The sequence below is a fragment of the Siniperca chuatsi genome, linkage group LG23 (assembly GCF_020085105.1).
Source record: "Siniperca chuatsi isolate FFG_IHB_CAS linkage group LG23, ASM2008510v1, whole genome shotgun sequence".
Classification (NCBI taxonomy): Eukaryota; Metazoa; Chordata; class Actinopteri; order Centrarchiformes; family Sinipercidae; genus Siniperca; species Siniperca chuatsi.
The window spans coordinates 13,532,780-13,551,783 of NC_058064.1; the positions used below are offsets into that span (position 1 = coordinate 13,532,780).

Sequence of the window (19,004 nt, forward strand, 5' to 3'; positions counted from 1 at the left end):
CCAATATGTTATCAATATCATATCATATTGTGTATTTTTTTTTAATTATTAATATTTATCCACAATTTTAAAATGCAAATTAACAATGCAAAGCTATTGATCGGGCAATGATTTGCCCAGACTGATTTTTTAATACTTGAGTCTTAAATCCAGCAGAATATGTTAGCTGCTCTTCATTATCACGTATTCCATGAACATCAAACCAAATTCTTGTGTGACTTAACACCTAAGCAGATACAGTATTGTGAAATATATTATTAAGCTCTTCTGATTATTGTGGTATTTAGTTAGTTACTTATGTTTGTCCATATACATTCACCACATGCCATACTGCATCTACTTTCTCCACACGTGGACTCGTGAAATCAGCAAAGCAGAATGTAAACAAACTGGATAAAGCATCATCGAAAGAAATAAGACATTTAGTTTTTCTGCCACCGCATTACTGTTGGACGCTTTTTGAGTTTCTACAGTTTTATGTCAAGTTACGTTTTCGGTGATTCATGTACGTAGTGTAAAATCACATCGCTGTTTCCAGCCTGAAAAGCGAAACCTTGACTATTTGGACACTTGCGAGATGCCGTACTTTGGAATCCGGAAGTGTAGCCGCTGTCATCCATCCAAACAAACAAACAACATGTAAGCAACATTTTGACGACATAGACATTACCTACTATTATTTTTTTTTACAGTGTTCACTTTGAAGTTTGTGCAAGGGCTACTACCTGTTCTTTTGACAGTTAAAGAGACAGCATTTAAACGTTAACCAGCGAGTTAGCTAACCGTGAACGAAAAGTCAGCAGGGAGGCTATGGAAGTTAGCAAACTTCGTTGCGCTGCCACATCGTCACAAACTGACAGCAGGGCCGCAGTCATTGTTTTATTTTATTGATATGTTGTCAAGGTATTTGAGACGTTTATCTCGACTGTCTTGCTGCTTATCACTGTGCGTTAACCCTATTATCATTATTATTGTTATTATTATTAAGTCTAGCAAATCACACTGCTTATTCTGCTAAGGTATTCTTAGCTTATTCTTAGCCATTGTATTCTCCTATTAAGCCATTTTATAAGGTCAGGAATTTGTAAATTACGATAAAACTGCTCATTCGTATTCTACTGTTGTGCTCACATTAGCGTTAACTAAGTTAATGAGTATTTACTAATTCATCTGGACATGAGTAACTAAGAAGTGTACTATGTATAAGTTTGGATTGCCTGACGAATGGACGGATTGATACTTGTTAACTTGAGTTTCACTGCTTTTTGATTTGTTCACAGGGGTTGATTTCAGAGAATGTCATCAAGAGGCATAGTCCTCCATTTGCAAACCTTCTGTGCAAGTCTAGGGAAGGTGACTGAAGGAAATTTACTGTCAGAGACTTCAACTGCATTTGGATAAGTTGTTTTCAAGTCAGTCATGGCTCGGGAGGAAGAGGAAGAGGAAGAGGAGCTGACAGTCGATGGACCCAAGGAGGTGGACATGTTTACATCAGTGCGTTGCCTCGGTTACCTGTCCAGCGTCAACCTCCTTGTGGCGGTATGCGTTGGCATGTACGTACGCTGGGAGGTCACAAGTGAGCCAATGATTCTGGTCATCTTCATCCTTGGCCTCTTTGTCCTGGGGATAGCCAGCATCCTCCATTACTACTTTGCTATGGAGAAAGCCAGTCTCAGCTTGTTCCATTTGTGGTTTGGCTTTTTGCTCGGCCTTCTTTGCTTCCTCAACAGCCCCGCCTTGGATTCAAATGTCAAGGAACTGGTTGCCAACTATCTCCTCTTAGCCAGTATAATCATGAAAACATTATGGGCTGTAACTGAGCGAATATGCAGCTCCATCCGTTACAAACCCACCTTGCTAACATCAGCTGAGCTGTTGGAGCTCCTGGGATTTGGCATTGCCAGCACTACCATGCTTCTTCACAAGTCAGTGGCCATAATAGGCTTGGTTGTGGCCCTGGGGGCTCTCATTGTAGACCTGAAGATGAAATCCCTCCTGGCTTTGCCCAACCTGGTCAGTTTTTCCTTGGTTACCTCTCTTGTGTTCTTCCAGGCCCTAAGCATCACAGCCAACCCTTATGCCTTATGCTGCTACCTGGGCAGGCTGCTGTGTGAGCCAGTGTTGGATGTGTACTTCAGTGGGCTGGGGTCCAGCGAACGCTGGATACCAGTGCTCTCCCTGGGAAAGGTGTGGAGGAGGCTGTCCCTGCTGCCTCTGAGTCTGACTGAGCTGGCCTTCTTTGTCCTGGCTGCCTTAAAGGTACACTCAGCATTTTGCAAAAATTGTCTCGTGAAAAAATTGCCATTTCCATTATGTGAATCTTTAGGGCTTCTGTGTGACTTTGGAACTCAATCATTTCTTACAATTTGTAACCCTTTTGAAACAGTTTTTTTGAATGATGATACCGTGTTTTGTATAGCTTAGTTACAAAATTTAAGGCTGTGTTTAATGACACTTTTCTCTTGCCTTACATAGCTTGGCCACTTGGAGCTGTGGTATCTGGTGATCCCAGGCTTCTGCCTGTTTGGCCTTTTCTGGTCCATCTGCCACATAATTCTGCTGATCACAATATGGGGCTTCCACACAAAGTTGAGTGAGTGTCAGAAGACCTGGCGGGCCCAGCGATCCAGTAGCCGGAGTCTCAACCAAGTCATGGCCTCCAGGGGCATCCGACACTTCTGCCTCATTTCAGAACGTCTGGTATTCTTTAGTATGCTGTCAACGGTCATACTGGGGGCTGTGTCCTGGCAGGTAGGAGACACAAGAGAGATTACTACTACTTTAACTCATATCAGAAATATTACCATCAGAAATTATTATAGCCAAGTTTACAAAGCATCTAAAGTTAAACGGTATTTTGTTCATTGTCCCATAGCATATATTTTATGCAGTGAACATTTCTAATAGCATAGCAAGCATCATTATAGTCATGTTTTATTGCTGAGAAAGGGCCCTGCTCTAATTCTTCCTCTTACACTTTGGGTTTCATGACAAGATCTCTATAAACATCATACACCCATGTTATAAACTCAGGAGAGAGATGCTAGTGGCAGTGTGTCGTTAGTAGTTGCTCCCCAAGCCGAGGCACTTCTGCTCTCATGCGGAACCAATTTAATTAGCACTTTAATATCTCTATCTACTTGCATAAAGAGCAGCAATAACTTATTTAGCCTTATTAGACGTTTACTGTGTAAGAGTCTCATGGGCCTGAGCCCTAATTTGAGATCCGCACATTGTTGATGTCAGTTGCAAATTTGCCTGAGAAAGTGGCAGCTGTCTGCACTCACATATGAGAAAGTTAGTGTGTGTTGCTCTTGTGAGTGGTTTTTGATGTTTTACAGCTTTTTATTTGCCTGTGCTCTATGTGGTAAACCACTTAAATCCATGTAACTCTCATGCACACACAAAATAACAGCGATGGCAGTACAATTTAATGCAGTCTCAGCAAGAAAGGTGTTGATTCAACTCTATGCAAATGTTTAAGGCCACAGTTTGGGGTGTTACATTAGATTTACTGCTTTCTGTTGAAATAGATATTATTTATATTGTGTGTATTATATTTTCCTTTTAAAAGTCTGCGTGGAAATGCATTTGAAAGTGTGGATTGACTGAAAAGCAGAATAGTGCTTTTGTGCAATTGTATAGTAATGACTTCCCTAATCGGAAGTCAGCTCATGAGCATCCCCCTACTCCCACAGCTTGGGGTCCTCTCCTGGAGAGGAGAGTATAATACATTTTAGGGGTATACAACTTCATAAAAGTTCAAAGAATGGGTGTAACACATTTTTCAACTCAGGCATACCCTAGGCAGTTCAATATATTCTGCAAACTCAAGTGTGGTTCCACTTAACCATGGAGGTATTGATTTGCATTCTCAGATACATTGCCATGCTATGAAATCACAGTGGCTTTTTGCCGATGCTAAATTGCATTGTGTACCATCACGGTGAAAAATTGGTTGCACTTAAAGCCTAACAGTGCTTTGTAGCACAAGATGTGTTTTATGTCATTACATGGTATTATGTATTTGCAGTGGTGGAAGAAGTACTCAAATCTTTTACCTAAGTAAAAGTTGCAATACCACAGAGTACAAATACTCTGTTACAGGCAAAAGTCCTGCATTCACAATGTTACATTTTAAGTATTTGCATCAAAATATACTGATCATCAGTTTAATGTTGCAGCTGGTAAAGCTGGAGCTAATTTTAATTACTATATAAATGCTGCCGGGTAACTTGTGAATTTCCTCCCAGGGATCAATAAAGTCTTCTTGATATAATAATACAGTTACTTATTTGTTGATTATATGTTGTATTATTAAGCTGAATCTGGAAAGTAACTAGTAAAAGTAAAAGTTGTCAATGAAATGTAGTGAAGTAAAAACTATAATATTTCCCTCTGAAATGTAGTGGAGTTGAAGTATAAAGTAGCAGAAAATTGAAATACTTCAGAAAAGTACAAGTACCTCAAAATTGTACTTAAGTACAGTACTTGAGTAAATTCTACAGGGTCAAGCCTAGCCAGAATGTACAGAATCAAACATTGTAGTAATTATTCTGTTCTTAATGGATCCTTGTGATGTATGTTTAGTCTGCTGTCATAAACTGCATTGTGTCTCCATTTAGTTAGGTCCTGTCATGTTTTGTCCTGCAGCAATAACACTGTGTCTGTCCCATATTGTATAACTGTCTTGCAAAGTGTCACCACCAATTTACTGGGTCTGATTGCTTCGGTCCAAGCTGTAAGTGATGAATGAAAGTGACTCTGATTCTTTCGCTTTTTGCAGCCCTCCAACGGTCTCTTTCTCAGTGCTCTGCTGGTGGTGCTGCCTTTGGAGTCTCTGGCCCACGGCTTGTTCCACGAGCTGGGCAGCTGCCTGGGGGGAACCTGTGTTGGCTACGCCTTGGTCATACCTACTGCTTACTGCAGGTACTGAAGAGAGAGGAGACACAGGAATATAGACATGCATACAGACTAACACAGACAAACTTGCATAGACTTCAATTACCATTTGCTGTAGCAGCAAGCAACAGCATAGCTTTCAGGCGAGTGGTGCGGCAGCAGGCATGCAGCAAAAGAGTGATCAGCAATGACAGCTTAAGCACACCGTCATGATTAAAAGGGTGCGTTGGATTTATGATGCAAAGAGAGGAGTATGGCATGTGAGTGTCATTGCGACTCGAGTTGGGCTGCCTGAACTAGCTTGCAGGCTTCGCTTTATTAATCATTCAATCTATAAAATGTTAGAAAATAGTAAAATATGCCTGTCACAATTTCATAAAGCCCATGGTGCTGTCCTCTAGACGTTCTGACCAACAGTCCAAAACCCAAAAATATAGTTTACTATTGTATAAGACAAAGAATAGACAAAACCTCACAAATAAGCTGCAACCAGAGAAAATGTGTGTGGTGGGGGGGTTTATTAATTAATTAGTAGTTTTTAATTAATCAATTATCAGTGTAATTGCAGATTAATTATTGACTAAAAAGTAATTGAGTAATCATTTCTGTAGTACTCTTGAATGTTTAACATTTTGTTAAGGTCTCTATCACAAGTATATGCACTCCTACCTTGCAGCGATTTACCTATTTACTTGCCAGTTATGCATGACTTTGTTTGACAGTCTACATACTCAACTAATCACAACACACACAGACTACACAGCAGCAAAACACACCGCATTTACACATATAAACACACACTGGACCCACTATGCCCCACGTCAAAGCCTTTCTAGGCATCCCAGGCGCTGGTAAATGTAATAACTCATTCCAACTCCCTCCTCAGTTAACACAAAACCAACTGGATAAATAGGCCAATAACTATGCATAAACATGCCGCTAATGTTTGGGCCCTTAAGGGATCATTCCAGGGCTCCCTCTGCAGCATACTAAGTTGTTCAGCTGGAGCAGTTAGCCATTAGCTGCTGCTGCCTCACCCAATGCCCTCTCACTCGGCCAAGTGTATTTTAAATAGCCTAGTTAGTTTTGATGATGCCGACACGTCTCCACCTAAACAGCAGAAGCTAGCTGTCAGTTATACGTTAGTGTTTCCATCTTCGAGAGCCCGTCGGGGGTCTTGAAATCTTGCCTTTGGAGATTTTTTGGCTGGTATATATATTCATGACCACTCTGTGTATATTGAACCTTTTAACTGATGGTTAGCTTTAGCATTCCGATGGGATACCAACCTTGCTGGTGTTTAACTCTCCAGGTGATTTTGGATGCAGGCCCATGTACTATTGGAGCTGTGGACGCTCTGTATGCAAGGCCATATGTGCAGAGTCCATAGGGAGGACTGACAGCATGATGAGAATGCAGCAGTGTATAATCGGCTGTTTGATGGCTGCAGATCATGTTTTCACAATGACAAGAGCCCCACAGGGAGATTAGAGAGAGAGAGAGAGGTGAGAAGGGGAGGCACGCAGGGTAAAATAGGGAGGGTGAGAGGACGGGAAAGAAAACACAAGGAGAGGACTGAGGTTGTAAACAGTGAGGGAGGGTGTTGGTAAAAGGGACAAACAGAGTAAAGGAAGGGAAGGAATTGTGTAAGAGGGGAGGGGTGGAGCTCTGAGAGAGCTGTGACGAAAAAGACAAGATTTTTTTTAAGGATGAAAGAGAGAGTGTAACAGTGGAAGATGTGGTCTGAATCTCAAACTACAAGACTTCACTACCCTGGGCACCATGAGATCTGAAAAGATCACATGGGTTTTAGTCGAACGGTGAGCTTGCGAAGCCGTGCAAAGGTTGCAGCATGTCATTTTCTAAGCAAATGTAGTATATCCTTATTGCAGGCTTTTAAATTATGCCAAAAATAGTCTTTACAAAATATAAAGAAAATTGTTTATCTAATTCTTCAAAAGCACACAAAATAATATACAATGAAAAGCTAGCTAAACACAAGGAGTGTCCACATTAGATAAAGATAAACTTCCACCTGTCCTTGTCAAGGTGAGACTGAAGCTAATAATTGGGGCACAGGGTATAATATGATGGCAGAGTTATGCAGATGTCTATAAGAGTGCACTATGACTTTGCCATCCGCTTGGCCAGAGATGGAAAGAAAATGTATGGCTGCACTGAGCTGCTAGCCTTGACTTTGTGTGTTATCATCTACTTGTTAATATCAGGCAGGGCTTTGTGCCACATGCATCCATGCACACTTTTATAAAATCACTTTGCTCTCAACTATCTCAGTGACTCACTAACCTCAGTTCCCATTTTCATTTCTTGTCACCCTGCTCAATTCCCCTCTCTATACCCCCTCCTTTTGAGCCATTTTCTTACTTTCTTTTCACTCCTGACTCCCTTTACATCCCTGAGGCTAATGTCATTTCCTTCAGCTCTCCTTTTCCCCATCGCCTTTCATCCTCTGCTTTCTGTCTCCTCTCTCCCCCGGTGATGCAGACAGCTACTCCACCCTGGTGTGTCAAACTATCAACTCACTCATTCATCTCTCGTTTGCTTGCGCCCTGTCTTTCTCTGCCACCCCTGCTTCTGACAAGCCACCTAACTCGCGTCTCCCTCGGAGTAGATAAAAAAAGATTAACATCTGAGTTTTTCTCACATCCTCTCATCTCTCTGTTTTCTGTCCAGCGCTGATGGCCAGCCCACTCTCCTACCACCTGAGCAGGTACAACAGCTGAACCTGCGCTCCACAGGTATGCTGAACAACGTGCAGCGCCTCTTCTCCCACCACATGATCCAGACGTTCGGCTGTGACTACTCCACCAGTGGTGTCACGCTGGAGGTTGTGCTGACAAAGCTGCGCAACTTTATGGAGCTTCGTACAGCAGACGGGCCCCGTCATGACACCTATCTGATTTTCTACAGTGGGCACACACACAAAGGCACCGGGGCTTGGGCTCTGGCAGGTGAGACCCCACATATTTTGCTTTTTCTTTACTTTCTTGGAAAATGATCAGTCCTCACAGTTAATTCCCCTCTCTTACTCATTCGTTTAATTTCTGTGGATGTATTAGGGATCCAATCTTGAAACTTAGACCAGTAATTTTCATGCTTATTTCAGCTGACGCTGATATTTTTCATTTGACTGCAATACCACCATGTGCTTACCATTCTAGGCAAAGCAAGGCAGTTTTATTTATATAGCATATTTCATTACAGGTAGCCTCACTGTGCTTTACATTAAAGTGCATACAGCAACAAATATATATTCACATATTTAGTCAGCTGCAACACCTGGACATTACATTTTGAGATTGAAAGTGTGTGAAAAGTAGTTAGTTAAAAGTAACGAATAAACAGGTTAAATAGTTAGGTAAATATAATGGAGAAACAGTTGAAATAGGTATCTAATAGTCAGTCACTAAACAGTTCTGGATGGAGTGCTGCTCGGGTGTAAAAAAGATGTCCCTCTGGTGGTCTTCAGTTTGGGGATCCTACTAGTTTAGAATTGTTGAAGAAATCTGAGGCACTCAAGAGGGTAGTGATTTAAAAAGCCTTTAATATCTCATGGCTATTTAGTCATATTATTAAATGCTTTTTAGTCATTTAACTGTTACTATGACTTAATAGCCATGAGATATTAAAGGTTTTTTAAATCACTACCCTCTTGAGTGCCTCAGATTTCTTCAACAATTCTAAGATTGCTGATATTGTTGGATAAATGATTATAAAGGTAAAGGTAGTGGATAAGTGGTTCAAATGGATGGCTACAAGTAATGGATACAATTTGAAATAGTTAAACGTAATTTATGAAGAGTTGCATTGTTAGCTAAAAATACTGGATAAATGGTTAAAATAGATAACTTAAAGTAATGGATAAATGGCTGAAATGTCCAGCTTCTATCACTCCAAGTGATAGTAGTACAAATATAAGCTTGACCAAACTGACCTAAACATTGACTGTTCAATTGAATTAAAAAAAAATACTGTCTTTTGCATAAAAAATAGTGTTAAATAAAAAAAAAAACGCTTCATCATGATTTATTATTGAACATCACATTTGAGTATCTTAATTCACTAAAGAAGATGAGCACAGTTACTTTAACTTTCATGTAGAGCAAGAGTCATTTATTTTTGCATTTTCAAACGTCTTTGCTGTTGCTTTCACAGCAGGTTTATCTATGAAAGCGTTCCTGTAGGATGCTGACAGTCACACTGTTGCCTCAAGCAAAAACAGTATTTGTAAACATCAAAAAGCTTACATTTGCCAGCTTCAATCATCCCAATGAACAGTAAGGTGGATATCAGTAAGATGGATATCAGTTTTATCTCTTCAAAGTTGGCTAGTAGTTATCACAAATAAACAGTTAGTAATTACTGAAGTAGTATTTTCTCCAGCGCTGTTGTGTCAGATGGCATTTGGTTGATATTGTATTCTCCCTGCAAACTGGATTTGCATTACAGTCTGATTTCCATCCTTTTCATTTCCCCTCCTCTCAGTCAATCAGAGTCCGATTTGCACAGATCAGACGAGTAAGCCAAAAAGAGTTCAAATTGCTGTGAAGGACTGGGCACAGAAGTTTGGTTCCAGCAGAGAAGATTCTGTGAAAGTTGCAGACGGTCTGCTGTGACACGAGCATTCCCTCAACAGAAATGGGAATCACAGCAGGTTAACACCGTGTCGGCTCCAGCTCCTGTGTTCAGAGATTACTTGACACATTATCTCTGCGTGCTGCTGCAAACAAGAAGAAAAAAAATCCCCATTGAAAAGATAATCACTTCCCTGTGTCACCATCCTGAAAGGACATTTTCGGTCGGTGTTCAGTGGATAATTGTACACATTTTGAAAAAGTGGGGCTTGTTTTGGCAGAAATCCAAATTGGGAACAGTCACTGATTTCAAGTCATATTGTCACTCTGATTCCTACAGTTATAAAGACTTTGTGTGGCAGTGTTGTGCAGTCCTAAAGTGTATTGTCTTTACTCTGTTGATCACAGTGGATACATGCCTGCAAATTGCTTTAGTAATGCAACAGCAGTGTCTCCAAAACGGCTTGTTGTAGATTTTTAGGCATGTGGAAGGAGCCCAATTTCCTATGCAAATATAAATCAGTCCTTGGTGGAGTTGCTCTATGTCCAGCAGCAGTAGGAGTCATTTTTCTCATCAGCTCTTATTTACATTGCACTTTCCTATAATAAATGATGATTTTGAGGTAACAGAAATAATTCGGTACATCTGTTGGCGAGGTACCACAGCTCTGATCTTTGTACTTTGGATCTGCCATCTGGAAAACGGCATCTTTGTCCAGTTTATGTGGTTGTGATGACAGCAGTTAGACAGACAGACACACAATCCCGCAAGTGAAAGTTGACAGGGTTGATCCCTGCAAAGCCAATGTGTCCATCAACAGCCCTGTGTCCTGCTGAAATGTCCTTGAACACAACACTGAACCAACGGTGGCTCTATAACCACCACTGTACATCTCCTATAAGGGAGTTTTAGCTATGTAAAAACATAAAAATGCAAATGAACCTGACACATTCCGCAGAGATGTGTAGTTCAAAAAGAGTTTAATCTACAAAACATAGGGGTACATACTTAAACAGTGATTTATCATTCTCTCCCTTCCTTTTCCATTCTCTCTTCCCAACACTTCATCACTCCTCTTTCTGTCACTACCTTCTCCATCTCACTATCTAACCTTCTGTGGTGCAGGAGGTGAGAGCCTCCACCTGGCCCAGTTGCTGGAGTTGTGGAAGGAGAAGAACGCCGGCCACTGCTCCCGTCTCATCCTCGTCCTGGATACTGAAAACTCCCTCCCCTGGGTGAAGGAGGTGCGTAGGGTGGAGGGCGTCCATGTAGCCGTGCAGGGGGCTGAGCTGTCCGCCGCCAGGGTGGACCCAGAAGCTGGAGACATCCCCTTCCTTGGGGAGTTCACTTCCGAATGGGTGGAGTTTAACTGCAACCCAGACAGCGACACTCAGTGGTCAGAAAAAGGAAGGACTGTGATGGCCGCCTACGGCGTGTCCAAACGCTGGAGCGACTACACACTTCACCTGCCCACTGGAAGTGATGTGGCCAAGCATTGGAAGACCCACTTTCCCAAGGTTACATATCCCATGGTGCACCTCTCCAACTGGTGCTGTGGCCTCAACCTGTTTTGGTTATGTAGCGTTTGTCTGCGCTGCTTCAGGAGGTGTAAACTAGCTTGGTTCCCACCAGCTGTACTGGACACTGGGCAGGGCATTAAACTGGTGCACTCTTAGAAATGAGGGAAGTTGACATGTACATTTTGACTCTGGTAGTTTGTGTTTTAACAGCTGGGCTATGAGGTGGTTATAGAAAGGAAAAGGAATACTTCTACACCTATAATACCAGATTTAACCCCAAGTAAAATGTGGCCTTCTGTCAGAAAGGTTGTTCAACTCCTGATGCAGAGACATTGTGCTGATGATTTTACAGCAAAACACTATAGTGATCTAAAAAACAGTTACAATGGATAAAACCATATTAAGTACATAACTATGTTTTTTTTTTTTTTAAGGATGAGGTTAAAAAAAAATAAAGACCAAATAGTGTGTTTCTGTATAAGTTTTTATATTTCGGAGCCGTGTGTTATTATGTTTTTGAATACTGTTTTTGAATATTATTTCTTTGGAAAGGGTTTTTTTTGTTATAACATGGCTTCTTTTTTTTACAGCAACATATAGTGCCTTAAAGTGCCTTGAAATTGGATTTGGGGTCATCTGTAATATGGATGCCTAATGTTCTATATGTAAGTGTGTGTGTATATGTGTGTATATATATACACACATACACACACACACCCTCGCCTTGCCTCTTATTTATATTTAGAGGATTTAGCTCACACTCTTAACTTAAACTATGTGAGCAGGGAGAGGCTCGGTGTCTTCCTAAAGCCTTTCAACAAGATAGACAAAATGACTGTTGTGGGGCTGAACTCCATACCCTCTGGTTACGGGACAGTATAACCACCATGCCAACCTGCCGCTCTTGCTGTGGGATCTTTTCCTCATCACTTTCGAACAGTTTAGATATGCATTGACTCCTGAATTGAATAAACAAAGACGCATCGGCTGTGAGGTAGTATATAATCACTAGACGCTGGCCCTGTATTGTGCCTCATCCTGTTTATCTACACAAATTAATTCAAGTTGAAGAAGTCCTTTGCTTTATAAAAACACAGTACATTCAAGTTCTGTAGCTGTTGTCCTTGCCATGCTGTGAAATAGTAACTCATGCAAAACAACAAATCAAGAAGCTCCCAATGCTTTTTATTGCTACACTGACCTTAGGAACTGATAATGACCATCCTTTATTTCATACTTGTTTTGCTGTGTTGGCTCTCTCTCCCACACATCCCTAAACTCTGGAGTGGATTGCTGCCTTAAGGTTTGTGTTTCACTGTGGTGTTTCCAAGAGGTCAAGTGGCATTTTCCACATGCAATTCCCCATGTGCCAAAACTAAACTTGGATAATAAACTGATTTAAATATTGCTGTCTGAAGTAGTTGTATGAGAAATGTATGGAGGGAATACAAACAGACAAGTCTGATTAAATGTAAATAATAGAAGAGAAAAACAATAAATGGGAATAGAAAGGAGAAAGTAAGACATGGTGGCAGACAAGCGGCCAGGCTCATTTAACATGCTGGCTTTACAGACACTGAACAAACAGACTCTTCTCTGTGGAAACACTAGCATTGCCTGGCAAATATTAGGATTGTGAGCTGAAGAAAAATGAGAGAGTGTAAAGGGAAAATTAAACAATACATGACACAGTATCTCTGAGGGATTTGCTCACAGAGCTTTCACCTCAGTTAGTCGCAGTGCCTGGCTGGACATGTGTCCAAGGCGCTGCTGGGTATTTAACTGGTCTCAGAAAGCAGGGCTGTGACCTGGCTCATGCCTGAAGGGCGCTATTAGGCACAGAGCAAGGTTTGGGGAGACCTTGGAAAGATGAAAGCTGACATTACAAGCAACATTTCATATCAGCTTTCATCTATAACACGCGATAGGGAGAGCAGAGGAGAAAAATGGCATGAACCAGAGCAACCTTTCACCACTCTTAACTTGCTGTAAATATCAAACCATTAGGCAGGTATGAGCAATAAGCTGAATATTCACAGTGGCAATTGGTGAAAAAGAGACAAGTGTAAATGCTGTCTTGTGTGGCCATTCTTTTACATTGCTGTTGCCTGCAAGCTGCGGTTATAGCTAAAGTCATGGACTCGTGTATATATGGTGGGAATCATTTATGAGATTATTTGATTACGGGCTGGATTCATCTCCTAAACTGGATTAGGTAATAAAAGAGCCAGCCGCCTCTGAGGGCCCATGTGGATGCGCTGAGTCAGAGCCCGCCACACACTCTCAAACACACACATCAACACAGATACATGCATACATACAACCACACACACCAATTCTCTACTGCCTTTCTCTGTTCCTATTTCTCTTCAGCTGAGTCTCTCGTCTGTGGGTAATTACAGCCTGTCATGGGGCGTTACCTTCTAATGCAGGCAAAGTTATGTGCCTGACGCTTGCCTGCAATTTATTTGGGGAAATAAATGTGCTTTTATAGCCAGAGTTGAATTTTAGTGCAGGGACTGGAGCAGCAAACACATCAGCTGTTCCTCTACTTTTGCTTATTCAAATCCATTTGAAGGCACAGTGGGGTGGCAATTTTATGTATTTTTCTTGAATACGATTTTAACTTCCTTAAGCCATGTTTTGGGCCCCTTATTTAGTGTTTAACCATTGGTCTATTCATTATTATCTTAAAGGATGTCTGAACTCTGCAGGGAAAACTTGGTTTGATAAATAATTTGTTTTCTATGATTCTAAAGCTAAAATGAATGTTAAATAGTGTGCTGCAATTTTTCAACCTAGACATCTTGCATCACTTCAACAACTCAGTGACATTGAGAAGGCATCCATTTTGAGCTAAATGTACTAGAACCAGATATATACATAAATGCTGAATGTCCCCTTTTCTCTTGCTCTCCTGAAACAGAAGGAGTAATGGGATGAGAGATTACAGATTCAGCAGCATAACTGTTCCAACTTTTGTGCCCTGCTTTTCAGGAGGCCTGCTCGCTGTGGCTCGCAGTAGGTCCGACATTGAAATGTCAAAGTCATTATCTCAAATTACAAGGGCTGAGGATGCGTTTAGTGGCTCTTTAACCATGCAACGCTCCCTACTATGCAGACAATCCTTTGGAAGAGGCTGCCAAAATCTGCCTGTTCTCACTCAGGCTTCTCTTTCAACATAGTACTTTCTCTGAAATACATATGGTCATTTATTATCAGATAGTTTGCAGCAGACAGTACATTATTTGGCAGGACGCTGCACATGATTAACTTCCTTCCAGGATGTTGGAAAAGAAAATGTGGCCATACTTCTCAGGAGAACAAGGATTGTTCAAGGAATAGTTTGACATTTTTGGGAAATACACTTTTTCGCTTTCTCGCTGAGAGTTGGATGAGAAAATTGATACCACTGTGATGTCTGTACGGTAAATATGTAGCTGGAGCCACCCGCCGGGTAGCTTAGCTTAGCATAAAGACTGGAAATGGGAAAAAGCTAGGCTGGCTCTATCTAAAGGTATTTGGATGCGATTTCTACAGTTGCCATGGAGACTCCAGCCAAGAAATACCCTTGCACATAACTCCCTGCAAAACGGCAAATTGTCATTTCTAAACAAACAAGATATAATGTGCTAATTAGTGAGCTTTAGAGGTGCTAGTTGGCAGATTTTGTTACCTCTGGACAGAGCCAGGCAAGCTGATTCCGCTTGTTTCCAATTTGTGCTAAGCTAAGCTAACCAGCAGCTGGCTGCAGTTACATATTTGCTGTACAGTTGTGGGAGTGGTATCAATCTTCTCATCTAACTCTCGGCAGGAAAGCGAGAAGCATAAATCTGAAATGAATGAAACTAGTTTTTTATCTGGTGTACATGAACATGATCAGGCTTTTCCAGCAGGAATCAAGTACTGCTCTAACTGGAAGTTTTGATCCCCTCAACATTCACTTTCAAGATAAGAATATCAGCTAAAATGTATAGATTTTCAAATTCAAGGCAGAGATGTGAAGAGATTATTCATGGTACAAGGATTGGAGTTACTCTGGGCAAGGATTTTCAAGTTGATGCAGAAGGGGGGAAGGGTGAAGCAGACCTTGTATCCTCAGTTATTACATAAATGCCTTCTTGTAAAGTGAAGGTCAAGATTATGGCAGGATAAAGGAATGAAGTGTATTTTGTGCAGTATTGTGTGGGCAAGCATCTGGGCTGCCTTGTCCTGTTGTCATCTTGGCCCCATAAACACATAAAGACCCCTTCACTGTCTTATCTGGATGATAGAAAAAACTCAGCTTAATGCTCAATATAAATGCACACAGCTAACACTGGAATCAGAATGTGAACACATGTAGAAGAAATGAAGGGCCCATGACATCTAATCACACAGTCTGAGGTGTTAATAGGACCTTTTCCAGGTGTGTCATCAGTATGGATTTTGAACCTTCCTTAATCAAACTGAACTGCTCTGGATATTGTCTCTTATAAGCAGCCAAATATACTTAGTATGAGCCAGATGATGCCGATATGCTTGATTCAATTAAAAGTGTAAATCGGAGGCTAACAAGACTGTCAGCACTGTGGGATCAGAGGTTCGGTAATTAGCTTTGTTGTCACAGTTGGTTTGAGATGGGACAGGGCTAGGCTGAGCTAGGCTAGTGAAACAGATAAGTTTCCTATTATGATCTCACAACTGGGAGCCCAGTCATCTTCAAAATCAGCCAAAGCAGGCTTCTCCTGCTAAAGGGAAATATCTTTTTATGTCACCTGAGAGTTGGAATAGTTCAGTACACAGCCTTTTTTAGTGTTGTTTGTTGAGCAACAAACATTTCACACATTTCATTGTGCAATCAAGTCATTTACTCTCATTTGCACATTACTTCTGCTATTTTGAAGACTAAACCTTACTAAGAGAATTTCTTCAGAAAAAAGTTGCAAACACAAAAAACCTCTTAAGGAATGGATCGACATTTTGGAAAATATGCTTATTTGCTTTCTTGCAAAGAGTTAGATGAGAAGATTGCTCTCACGCTCATGTCTGTACGGTAAATATGAAACTGGAGCCTGAAGCCTTTTAGCTTAGCTTATCATAAAGACTAGGAACCGGTTTTTGGACGGATTTAACAAACGAGATAAACTGTATGTGTTAACTATCACATACCCCTTATACCCCTTTTTCCAGTCTTTATGCTAAGCTAAGCTAACTGGCTGCCGACCCCTGCTACATCTTTACCATACAGACATGAGAGTGGTATTGATCTTCTAATCTAATTCTCTGCAAGAAAGCGAATGAATGTATTTCCCAAAATCTCTGACTATTCCTTTTATGCTTTTAATCCTATAAAATTGATAATGATGGGAGAAACAAAAGCTGTTATGTTATCATTAGGTTTATACTCAGCCCTAAAGGGGAGGTTATCTCTACTCTACGAACCTGTATGTTATTATGGATATAGGTGGATTGTGGCAGACTGGAGTTGACAGGACTGTTCTGTGCAGCGTTTGAATGTCCTTATGAAACTCGTTATTGAGCAGAATTTGAAGTCAGACAGAAAGTTAGCCCAGCTCCCTGTGCTGTCTCTCTATAGACTCCTATCCTGATTTGAAAAAATCCAGTTAATGCGATCTTCAGTCTGTCTGGCTGCCGGTAAGTGGGTTATGGAGCTGCACTGGGGGTCTCTTCTCAACCATGACATAACAACGCACTCAGGCACTGACTTAAGACATACCTGTTTACTGCCTGTAACAAGCAGTCAAATAGCTTTAAGTGTAGCTCAGGCATTGAGAAAGGTTGGGTTGAAGGGGGATTAAAGGATGGCTGCAAGATTTACAAGAGGCCTTTTGCTCTCCTGCATGTTTATCAGGGGTTGTGTTTACTGTTGTGCTCTTAGGCAATTGTTTGTCTTGTAGAGGTGTACCCTTGTGTGTGTATGTGTGTGCGTGCAGCCTTTTGCACATTCAAGAGACATTCAGAATTTATACCATGACCTTTCCCTAGAGGAAGAGAAAATCCTAAAGGTGATTCAAGTGGAATTTGTACTCTGAATAATAAAGGAATCCTTGTGTGAAAAGAGCCAAAAATTCTGCACAATTGTGGCCAAGGCTTCATTATTGGTGCACATACGCTTGTCCCTAACCTGCTGGTTTTGTGATCGTGTGTGTGTACATGCATGTGAGAGCGTGCAAGGATGTGCACACATTTCCCCTCTCTTTTTCTGTGTGTGCGTAGTGGCAGCAGAACCCCAGGGGGGTCTAGCAGGAGCTCTTTTGATTGGCGCCTCACAGCTGGCTCACGATGTTAGCCAGCCGGGCTCCGAGTGAAGTGAAGAAAGAGAGAGTGAGAGGCAAAAATGTGAGGAATGGAAAGGAGAGATGACCCGATAAATAGTGGCAAAAAGAGAAGACAGCTCGTATCGGCCTCCTGTACAGCCACAAAAGGAGAAGAGAAAATCAGGGATAGGAGAAAGAGGAGAGAGGCATCAACAGTGAGGAAAGAGGAAAGATGGATAAAGATAGATGGAGGAGGGATGGAGGCAGGCAGGTGTGCCCATGGCTGTGTATCAGAGTAAAGCAAGCGGGGAGGAAAGAGTACACCTGTCCTTCAGTGATTCACATACACTCTTTGACTCAGGAACTCTCAGATATATTCCTGCCCACACTCAACGCATGTTGTATGCACAGGACACAAAGGACACATATATGCTTCAAGAAAAATGCTTAGTGTTTGTCTCAACAGATGGTATTGCCAGGGTTTTACTGTGGGATTTAAAGGCAGGCTGAAGCCCTCGCTCAGTTTAACTGCTGCGGTCAGAGCCTCATGCTGTTGGGCAATTGGGCAACGACATGGAATAGCCTAATTTTGAGGCAGATGACTGGATGTCCCTAAACAAAGGAAAAAGAGAGACAGAGAGGCAGGGAGACACTGTGGAGACCATGAGATTTTGTATGCATAGGTGTTAGCATAAACAGAGAAAATATGAATCGCTCAAGAGATAAAGAAAAAGATTAGAAAATACTCTCATATAGAGGCAAAAAAAAACAACACACAATCCCATTGAGAACTGCTGTCATCCATTGTTGTGTGCAGTGTGGGAACATTTCACACTCATCTGTTTTGGCTGGAGTGCGACTGCTTAGAGAGAGAAATTCACTGAGAAAGAGAAGACGACTGAGAGATGAGGAGGTTTAAAGAGGCGGAGCAGCAAGAGAGAGGAGCAGACAGTGAGGAAGAGAGGAAGCAAGACAAAGAGAAAGATGAGAGAAGTAGACCGTGGGTTTTTTGGCTGTCAGGTGATGTGTTAGGGGGCGAAGAAGAACCTGTTGCTACACTACTAGTCCAGCTGTCGCATTTGGATGAAAAAGCCTGTTCTCAATCACTCATCTGTATGTGTACTACAGTGTTTGTTAGAGCTGAGTATCGCCACTGATTTCCCGATTCGATTTTCAATTCAATATCAATTCAGTTACAGATATTTTAGTAACAATACCAGTTTTGCTTGGATATGAAAGAGATTCTCAGAGAACTAATGCTGTGAATTGTACAAGGAACCCTCTAACCTGGTGCATTATTAAAAATATTAATGTTTACATTAAGAATTGACTCTTTAAATCACCTATAACAGAGCTGATACTTCCACTCAGAAGCCCCAGTGTTTCCCCAACCATTATATTATAAATAAATATATAGATATGGTTATGTATCAACATTTATACGCACTGTTTGTGAACTTCCTTCTCCTGTTTATCTGGTGTGACTACACGGCTAGCAGTGGGGGTAAGCAGCACAAGCTAACAGTCTCCCGGCTCTAGCTAGCTTCATATTTACTATACAGACATGAGTGGTATCAGTCTTCTCATCTAACTCGTAGCAAGAAAGCCAATAAGTAAGTGTAGTTCCTAAAATGTTGAACTATTCCTTTAAGAAAAATAAAATAACAACATAACATAGCATAACAATTTAACCCCTTTCTCCTAAATGGCCTCCGAATCTTTCCGC

At 41.3% G+C, this 19,004-nt stretch overlaps 1 protein-coding gene across 2 annotated transcripts; it reads left to right on the forward strand.

Annotated features, from left to right (window-relative positions):
- Positions 1 to 493: 493 nt before the first annotated feature.
- Positions 494 to 12,425, forward strand: tmem168a (transmembrane protein 168a). 2 transcript variants are annotated; one of them, XM_044185581.1, is made up of 6 exons: positions 494 to 639; positions 1,281 to 2,259; positions 2,476 to 2,751; positions 4,787 to 4,929; positions 7,597 to 7,874; positions 10,624 to 12,425. In XM_044185581.1, the coding sequence occupies exons 2-6, from the start codon at positions 1,420 to 1,422 to the stop codon at positions 11,172 to 11,174; spliced, it is 2,088 nt and encodes a 695-aa protein (XP_044041516.1). In that variant the 5' UTR covers positions 494 to 639; positions 1,281 to 1,419; the 3' UTR covers positions 11,175 to 12,425. The 2 variants fall into 2 exon arrangements, with proteins under 2 accessions (XP_044041516.1, XP_044041517.1); XM_044185582.1 differs by having other exon boundaries at positions 578 to 903.
- Positions 12,426 to 19,004: the final 6,579 nt, after the last annotated feature.